We start from the raw sequence: 8,577 nt of genomic DNA, 5'->3' as shown, positions 1-8,577 counted from the left end.
ATTTTCCTCAGCCTTGATGGAAAATGCGAATATCGTTGGTGAAAAGTCTTGGGTTCACCAGCAGGCGGCAGCCGCTTTTCCGCTCACAGGACCTGCGCATTCGGGACCTGCAGGTGACACACTTTTCCGCGCCAACCGTCGCCGATGAAGTAGATTTTCCGACTCGTTCTTCGTCCTGCACTCCCTTTCACGTCCACAAACTTTACTATTTACATGGTACATCGGTTTAAGGCGGCAGGCAGTTTTCCTTCGTTTCCCTACTCTTTTTAGCACTATAGTTTGAAGTGAATTTCGCATGCATTGCCCGAAGGATGAGTACATGGAAAAAAATAAAACAATTTAGCTATGGTTAGTTGTAGTAAAGCCGGAAAGTAATTTAAAAGATGTGGTTTGATGTATACTATATTTTATATTATTTATTCAATTCTTTTGAAAACATTTTTGCTTAATGTTACAATAATATGATTCGTAATGTCAAAAAATTTCCATTAAATAATCTACCTATCTATTATATGTATGTTAATATTAAATTAATATAAAATTAATATAAAAAATATACATAAAGCTTTTATGTAAATTTACTGGTGATAATAGAATATTTTATGGCCTTGCTTAAATATATTGTGAAGAAAAAATAAATAAATAAATAAATGAAAAAGAAATATAAAATAATGTAAAGGTACAAGTAAATTACTTTTAGATAAACATTAAATGAGCGAAAACTTAATAATAAATAATATTGTGCCTTCTAATTTATAGGTATTTCTCCTTGTGTTTTTTACAGGACCTGGCGTGATGTGGCGCAAATGTCATTTTCAATGGCCGAATATTTTCGGGACGCTGCTGCCCAGTCCAGGGAGTCGAAAGTTCGCATTCGCCGCATCCATAATGAATGACATGTCCTTTTGGCCAGCCCCGTCTTTCGGTTAAGCTCTCCGGGTTAACTGACCTTTTGCAGTGCGGCTAACAAGAAATGCAAATAAAAGGCAATACCCAATTGTAAAGTTCAGCACTCTGTGTAATCTGGCAATATGCAATCTAAAATTATATTTATCGCATTCTCGAGCAAACACAATTTACAAAAAGTAAACAATTTAATTTTGTGCACACGAAAGTTGCTGATTTTGGCATTTTCCAATTTAAATATTAAACCGAACATTTTAATTAATGAAACGAGTTTTTAATTGTGTTTGCTCAAAGTGTGTGTGCGTGTTTTCGAGGGGCAAATCTAAGCAATAAAACCGTGTTTTTGCCAGTAACGGTTTTGCTTTATTTTTACATATATAAAATTTAAATTTTGTATGCCATTTGGTATGCTGTTTGAAGTGCATGAACAGGTGATTATAGAAACACAATTTAATTAGAATCAAACATTATTTAATATAAAACTATTATTCAAACAACATAACATTGTTTATTGCCAGTGTTAATATAATATTAATTTCATTTTATTTCATTTTCCTATTATTATATATTAATTGTTAAGTTGTAAGTTAAATTTATACGATTAAGATACATAACAAATAAGATTTAGATTATTTTTAAAACATTTCACATTTTGTTTTCTCAAATAAATGAGTTATGAATATTATCTAACCAACCAAAATTAAATTAAATCTGAAAAAAAATAAGGAAAACCATTTTTCAGCGAGAAACAGCGTTGGCGGAGCCCAGAAAGGAAACCACCGCCTGCAACTGCGAAATGCGAAACGCAGCGGAATCAAAAGAGGAAAACGCGAACCCCCAGAAACAAAAAACTGAGAAATAAACCCCAACGAAAACCAACTCAATTCAGCGAAATCAACGCCAACGGCAGCTGCCTGTCAATTAAAACATTAAAACGCGCTGAAAAATGCACTGAAAAGGCGCAAAATAAACAAACGACGAAACAGCACAACACAGGCAACATTTTCAGCGATTAGAAGCATAGAATTTCGCAATGGAGCACTTAGAGCTAGAGCTAAAGCTAGAGCTAAAGCTAGAGCTAGACTTCAACACCGAATCCGAATCGGCGACTCAGGGGAGGGACTAATGTGTGACCCAGTTTGGATCACGGTGCAGGAAAGGAACTATGTTTTGGCTATTTGCTTTTTGATCATTAAAAACTGGTTGCCCACAACCAGCTGAGCGCCGATGAACGTTTGCGGTTAGTTTAATAGCAGCAGCAGAACTGACCATAAATTAGTCGAAATAAATCATTAATGATTCACGACCTACGACCCACTAGCTAGCCAGCCATAGAGCAACTGCCAATGATGTATCTTCTTCATATATAAATTTTTCAAAAATAAACACAAAAAAGAGGAGTTTTAATTAAAGTTGATTGCAATTATATTCAACAATTGGTGCCCATAAAAAGATAAGATTATATTCCTTCTTTAAAATTTAAATAAACCCAATAAATAATAAATAGTTTACTTTTGGTTAAATATATTTTTATCATTGAGAAGCTATTATTCTGTCCTCAACTGTGTTTATCTCTCAGTTTTGAACGCCCATGTCCATGTCTTTGGCGGCAGCGAAGCGTTTGGCATTGCGGCGTGGCTTTATAAACGGCCGGCGATGGCGGCCGCGAGCCGAGTTTTGCCGTTAGATTAGCCGAGCGCGCGCGCATTTTCCCACGATCAGCAAATCGAAATTGCAGTCATGAAGGATCAATTGAAGTGGATAACCCTACAGCTGCTCCTCCTGATGGGCACTGCCACTGCCTTTCCGGATGGCGCCCCGGCGGACACGTGTGTGAAACAAAGGGCCAATCAGCCGAATCATGGCAAGGCCAGAAGTCAGCCGGCTCACTCCAATCCCTTCGAGGTGGTGGCCGACACCCAGACATATCACCCCGGCCAGCAGATATCGGTTGTGATATATCCGCACTCGCACCAGAGCACCGTCTTCCGGGGATTCTTCCTGCAGGCAAGGGATTCCAACTCAAACGAGTGGATCGGGGAGTGGGTGCAGAGCGAGAATACCAAGACCATTCCGGAGTGCTCCGCCATCACGCACTCGGACAATCGGGACAAACTGGGCGCCAAGCTGATCTGGAAGGCTCCGCAGAACAAGAAGGGCAATGTCTACTTCACGTAAGTCTAGAATTTTAAATAAAACTCAAATTAAAACTAAAGCTTAAGTGTGGAAACTAAGCTACAGAGAGGGTGTTCTCTACTTGAAAGACCAAGTGTTGACACAAAGAAAGTATATTTGTTCATAATTTAATAAACATATAAAAAAAGTATTTAAGTTTCTTAATTAACAAGTAGTAATAACATATAATTCAAGAGTTGATTAAGTTCCGCCTTAAGGCCATGTGAACTTTATCATAACTCAAGGTACAATTTCAAGAGTAAGTTAATTTAATAAAATGGTGTTTAACACCCATATTTTGGCAGTTTCAATGAAACACTTTGTCAAAACTGTCTTCGTAGAAATACAGTACGTGTCTTCTATCGCCCGTCACCATCATAATAACAATCATCATTATCATCAGAAGCGGCAGTAGAAGTAGTATAAGCCGTACTCCCATCACCGTGGGTCGTGAAGGGATTCATTAATCATACGCCACGTTGACCCACATAATGTAATGTGCGCATAATTGTCAGGCCGACAAAAACTTGCCGGATAATCGCACAAAAAAGGCATTATGTAATTGATTATTTGGAAAGAGCCAGGCGAAAAGAGTCTCCCAATCATTCGTCCACAAAAAAGGCATCAAACAGCAAAAGACGCCACGCACTGACAACGTCAAAAAGTCGAAGAAAAGTTGTCAATGCTTTTTGTGCGGCAACAGCAACATTGTCAGCAGTTAACACTGGCCAACATAAAGGAGTGCCAACTGTGAATTAAGCCAAACAGAAGTTTTAGTTCGGACACTTGTACCATTTATCATTTTACCAAACGAAAGTATGCAAATATGAGAATTAATCAAAAACAGAAAATGAAAGTTGGGAAACTTATTTTGCATAAACTTTAGTTCCTGAACATAAATCAATATTTTTCGTAAGGAAAATCAGGCTATGTTAAACACTTTAATGGAATTATAGTTGGTAATTAAAAATAGTAATTTTAACTGTGACAAGCAAGAGTTTTGCATACATTTTAAAAATGTAGTGGTATTGTCTTGCTAATCGTATATAAAAAGTTCAGTTTTGGGAACCTAACGAAAAAAATTATTACTCAATTATCTAACAACTTGATTGTGTGGAAAATTCAAATTACTTTCGTAAAAGCACTTCTTTTTGAAATCCCCTCAATCAATATTTATCTTATGCAGTCCAGTGTTGTCTTACCTAAAATATCATCTCCTGAAACTGTCGAATCATCAATTATTACCTATTTAAAGCCGCAGCTACACATCGCATGCAATCTTGCCGTATAAATTAAAAACAATCATGACTTGCCAAACTAGTGGAATTTACATTTACATTTCCATTTTTCTTTTGCAGGGGCACTGTGCTACAGGAGTACGGAACCTTTTGGAGCGACATCGTTAACAAAGTGCAGGCGGAGCCGCAATAACAGAAATTATGTACTTATTTATAAAGCAGCTGTACCCAACGCCGGGCAAATAAATCTTAAAACCCCTAATTAGTCAAAACGAAATTGTTGTTTGAAGATTTTTCAAATAGCATTCGGACGTCTTGGAGCCAAAAGCGCCCCATTGAGCTGTGCAATCAACATTACAGGGCAAAATTATTGACTTTTTGGCTTAACGTTTATGAATGACCAGCCCACATCCGAGCAAGCGAACCAGTTCCCACCGCCCATCGTTATACTCAGTACCCCAGTAACACCCACAAACAGCTAAAACACCCACCAACACCCACTTACACCCCGACAACACCCACAACCGCCCACTCTTAGACCAAAATCAAACGCACGAGCCGAGGACGTTTGGGTTTCCAGACACGTTGCCCAGCTTCTCATTGGAAATTCGTTTTGGGCGTTCGAGTAAATTGGAAACTTTAAGCACCTTTCATGCCGGCTGTGCAAGGCAGCGGCAGCGGCAGCGGCGGTGGTTATAAAGTAATTAGACGGTCACCGAATTTGGCCAAGACGTAGGCCAAGATAAGAATTCGTAGCATAGGTCTGAGCACTTCTGATTGCCCTGTTACAATCGCTTCTAATCGGACGAAGGGGATAGGAATCAATAGCAGATATGGGCAGTTATAAATGTGTTTGCAGAATTCTTAATCAGCAGCCGTTTTGGATTTCAAACAATATTTACCAGTTGTAAAAACTTGTTTGAGAGCCGCAATAGAAAGTAAAATTTAGGGATAATAGTAGAAGTTTTTTTCTTGTTACCCAGTCAAACCAATAGAAACTGTAAACTTAATTTTGATGAGGACAAGTTTTAACAACACTTTTTATATGAAGAGAATGATAAAATGATAGTTTCTTAAAATTGCACATTAAACAAATTATATTCTATCGAGTTCCTTTTTTATATTTTGTTATATATTTGAATATAGACATCCAAACATCCTCACCAAATATAAGTTATTTCCACAAATGCTTCTTAATAAGCCGGGTGATGTTAAAGCAAAACTTCCCTTGAAATCTGAATAAAAAAAGCAAATTGCAGCACATATTGGGGCTTGACTGTACAAATGCACTCACATATTTTGCTTGGAGCTTGTTTACTCGGTCGTCAACTTAGTCGTTCGGTTGTTATTGTCATTCCATCGAAAAGTGCATGGCAACCCACGCTGATTGGGGAAAATGGGGTAAAACAGGGGGCTTGGGTAGCATTTTGTTTTCGTGCGTATATGTATGTTCATTTGTATATTTGCGAATATAGTCGCCCTGCGGTTTGCCGACTTGTTTTGATCGAATTCGCCGCACCGCCGGTCTTTGTCTGGCTTCGTTGGTGGTTCATGAGCGGATTCCACAGTCGGGGGCTTGAGGTGAGATACCCTCTTTGGGAGTATTCCGCTCCTGAACGAACCAAGTTCGTTGTCCAGTCGGGCGAGTTTCAGTCTGTTTTTCAGCACGCGTTTTGTTTACCGCCCAGTGACTTGTTGCTGTTCTTTCCGCTGCCTTCGTCTCGTTTATCAGCAATTGCGAATACACTGGCTGCTCAACACTTTAGTTAACACTTAGCGGCTTTCCGGAGAGGTTCACAGATCGCAGACGCTCCACAACATCAAGATGGTTATCAATTTCGCCGCCGGTCCAGCCAAGTTGCCCGAAGAGGTCAGTAAAATTAGTTGGATTACTGCAACACTTTGCATTAACACGTGACGTACCCATCTGTAATATTAGAATACATTTTCATTAATTATTCTGAATAATAGAAGGTTATTACAGTGACTTGTTCGCTATTATACATGCACAATTTTAATTGCTTGCAAATTGCTTTTATTTTAATGAGAGCGCTTTTGGGACAACATAAAATATAAAAATTTGTTCACCATTCTTTCATTTTCGAAATATCAACGATACAAAAGTTAATGCTTACGATTTTTATTAATGTGCAAAATAAATATTGTTTTTCGTATACCTTTACTTTTTTCCATGTTTTAATTACTATATATTGCAAAGGCAATAAAATCCTTATCAAATAATCTTACTTTTATAAATATAATCGAAGTGCTGATAAATTATTATTATTATTTCAGATCTATTACCTTAGTTCTATAGTTGATTGACCCTCTATATAATATGTACTGATGTTAACCATCTCCAACACTTGCAGGTCCTTAAAGAAGTGCAGGATAACCTGCTCAACTGCAATGGCAGCGGCATCTCGGTCATGGAGATGTCCCATCGTTCCAGCAACTATGCCAAAATCCAGGAGGCGGCCATCAACGATCTTCGAGACCTCCTGAACGTGCCCAGCAACTATAAGATCCTGCTGATGCAAGGCGGTGGCACAGGACAGTTTGCAGCGGTGGCAATGAATTTAATTGGGAAAACTGGCAGTGCCGATTATGTAATCACCGGTTCTTGGTCCTCCAAGGCGGCCAAGGAGGCGGCTCAGTATGGCAATGTGAACACTGTGTTCCCAAAGTTGGCCAAATATACATCCGTTCCGCGGCAGGACACTTGGAAACTGGATCCCAAGGCCTCGTATGTCTACTATTGCGACAATGAAACCGTAGAGGGTGTGGAGTTTGACTTTGTGCCCGAGGTTCCAGCGGGTGTTCCACTGGTCGCTGATATGTCCTCCAATTTCCTGTCGCGCCCCGTGGATGTCTCCAAGTTTGGCGTGATCTATGCGGGAGCCCAGAAGAATGTTGGACCAGCCGGCGTCACGGTGATCATTGTCAGGGAGGACTTGATAGGCAAACATCTCAAGATCACGCCCTCCATCCTGAACTTTGAGCTGATGGACAAGAACAGCTCGCTGCTAAACACTCCGCCGACTTTTGGGTGGGTACAAATAGATTTAAATTTTCATGAAAAACCTTTGTTAAATGTTCTTCCTTGCAGCATCTATGTAATGGGCTTGGTCTTCAAGTGGATCAAGCGGAATGGAGGCGTCGCTGGCATGGCCAAGCTGGCTGCGGCCAAGTCAAAGCTTATTTACGATACCATTGAGCAGTCAAATGGTTTCTTCTACTGCCCATTGGATGCAAATGTGCGTTCTAGGATGAATGTGCCCTTTCGGATTGGCAGTGCCAGCGGGGATGATGCGCTGGAGAAGGAGTTCCTGACCAAGGCCGAGGCGGAGGGCATGATTCAGTTGAAGGGTCATCGCTCGGTTGGCGGCATTCGTGCATCCCTCTACAATGCGGTTACGCTGGAGGAGACCCAGCAGTTGGCCAATCTCATGCTGGCCTTTTACAAAAACAATAAAAACTAAGAGTGTTCCTTTGTAATTGGTTGGGTTTTGAGTTTACAAGAGACCTCGCTGGCGGAATATGTCGTCTAGACTAAGCTCCAATTTAGCATTCGTACCTCGCAGATTGTCCACCACCTGTTTGGCCCAAATGAAGTACTGCTCGCGACGTTCCTAAAAAGAAGGGGGATAGGTTTTAAAGGAGACTTTTAAGCGGTATGTCAACCTACGTCTGTCCATCCTGTTGGCGTGTTGATCTGCAGATCCCGCAGGTTATCCAGCTTGTCGGCCAGTTTTATTAGCTTTGCCCTGCAGCTGCTTGTAGCCGCATTTACTATTTGTAGTCGCTTACGTTCCTGTTTCTCCAATGACTTATCGTCGGTAACCTCGCGAACTAATCCACAGACATCCGGTCCAAATAGTTTCTCCACATCCTCGAAAGTTGCATCCGTATCCTCGACCACGTCATGCAGAAGGGCAGCCATGAGAACCGCCTCATCCGTGATGCCGGCCTCCACGGAAAGAATAGTGCTCACATTTATCACATGATTTACATAGGGGGTTTCCTTGGGATCCTTAAAATATGGAAACTATTCTGATAGTTTTGCCTTTTAATTGGGTAAATAGGGCTTACCTTGCGTCGCTGTTCGCGGTGTTTAAAAGCCGCATACTGCAGACACTCCATAAATTTCCGCGATGGACAAGTTGCCATTACAAACAAGATAAATAATTAAAGATTTTTAATTTACTTTGTTCAACTTTGTTTACGCATTTAACAGAACAGCTGTTTTTACATAAAA

General features: G+C 40.1%; 3 protein-coding genes and 1 long non-coding RNA gene across 4 annotated transcripts; 2 read left to right on the top strand and 2 right to left on the bottom strand.

Annotated features, from left to right (window-relative positions):
• The first annotated feature begins 2,631 nt into the window (after window positions 1-2,631).
• On the top strand, window positions 2,632-5,089 carry LOC108148570 (putative defense protein 3). Its single transcript, XM_017275616.2, has 2 exons — window positions 2,632-3,080; window positions 4,440-5,089. The coding sequence occupies exons 1-2, from the start codon at window positions 2,647-2,649 to the stop codon at window positions 4,510-4,512; spliced, it is 507 nt and encodes a 168-aa protein (XP_017131105.1). The 5' UTR covers window positions 2,632-2,646; the 3' UTR covers window positions 4,513-5,089.
• Window positions 5,090-5,325: 236 nt separating this feature from the next.
• Window positions 5,326-6,712, bottom strand: LOC121467593. Its single transcript, XR_005977649.1, has 3 exons — window positions 6,624-6,712; window positions 5,614-6,246; window positions 5,326-5,554 (listed from the first exon to the last, which is right to left on the bottom strand). It is a non-coding gene; the product is annotated as an uncharacterized LOC121467593 (long non-coding RNA).
• Window positions 6,087-7,817, top strand: LOC108148951 (probable phosphoserine aminotransferase). The gene is made up of 3 exons (XM_017276283.2): window positions 6,087-6,189; window positions 6,692-7,368; window positions 7,429-7,817. The coding sequence occupies exons 1-3, from the start codon at window positions 6,145-6,147 to the stop codon at window positions 7,799-7,801; spliced, it is 1,095 nt and encodes a 364-aa protein (XP_017131772.1). The 5' UTR covers window positions 6,087-6,144; the 3' UTR covers window positions 7,802-7,817.
• LOC108148953 (guanosine-3',5'-bis(diphosphate) 3'-pyrophosphohydrolase MESH1) lies at window positions 7,799-8,577 on the bottom strand. Its single transcript, XM_017276286.1, has 3 exons — window positions 8,412-8,577; window positions 8,008-8,352; window positions 7,799-7,951 (listed from the first exon to the last, which is right to left on the bottom strand). Exons 1-3 carry the CDS (start codon window positions 8,487-8,489, stop codon window positions 7,835-7,837), a joined length of 540 nt encoding a protein of 179 aa, XP_017131775.1. The 5' UTR covers window positions 8,490-8,577; the 3' UTR covers window positions 7,799-7,834.

Source organism: Drosophila elegans, unplaced genomic scaffold (assembly GCF_018152505.1).
Source record: "Drosophila elegans isolate 14027-0461.03 unplaced genomic scaffold, ASM1815250v1 contig_476, whole genome shotgun sequence".
Taxonomy (NCBI): Eukaryota; Metazoa; Arthropoda; class Insecta; order Diptera; family Drosophilidae; genus Drosophila; species Drosophila elegans.
Note: the sequence above shows the minus strand (reverse complement) of the source record. Positions and strands in the feature narration are given on the sequence as shown.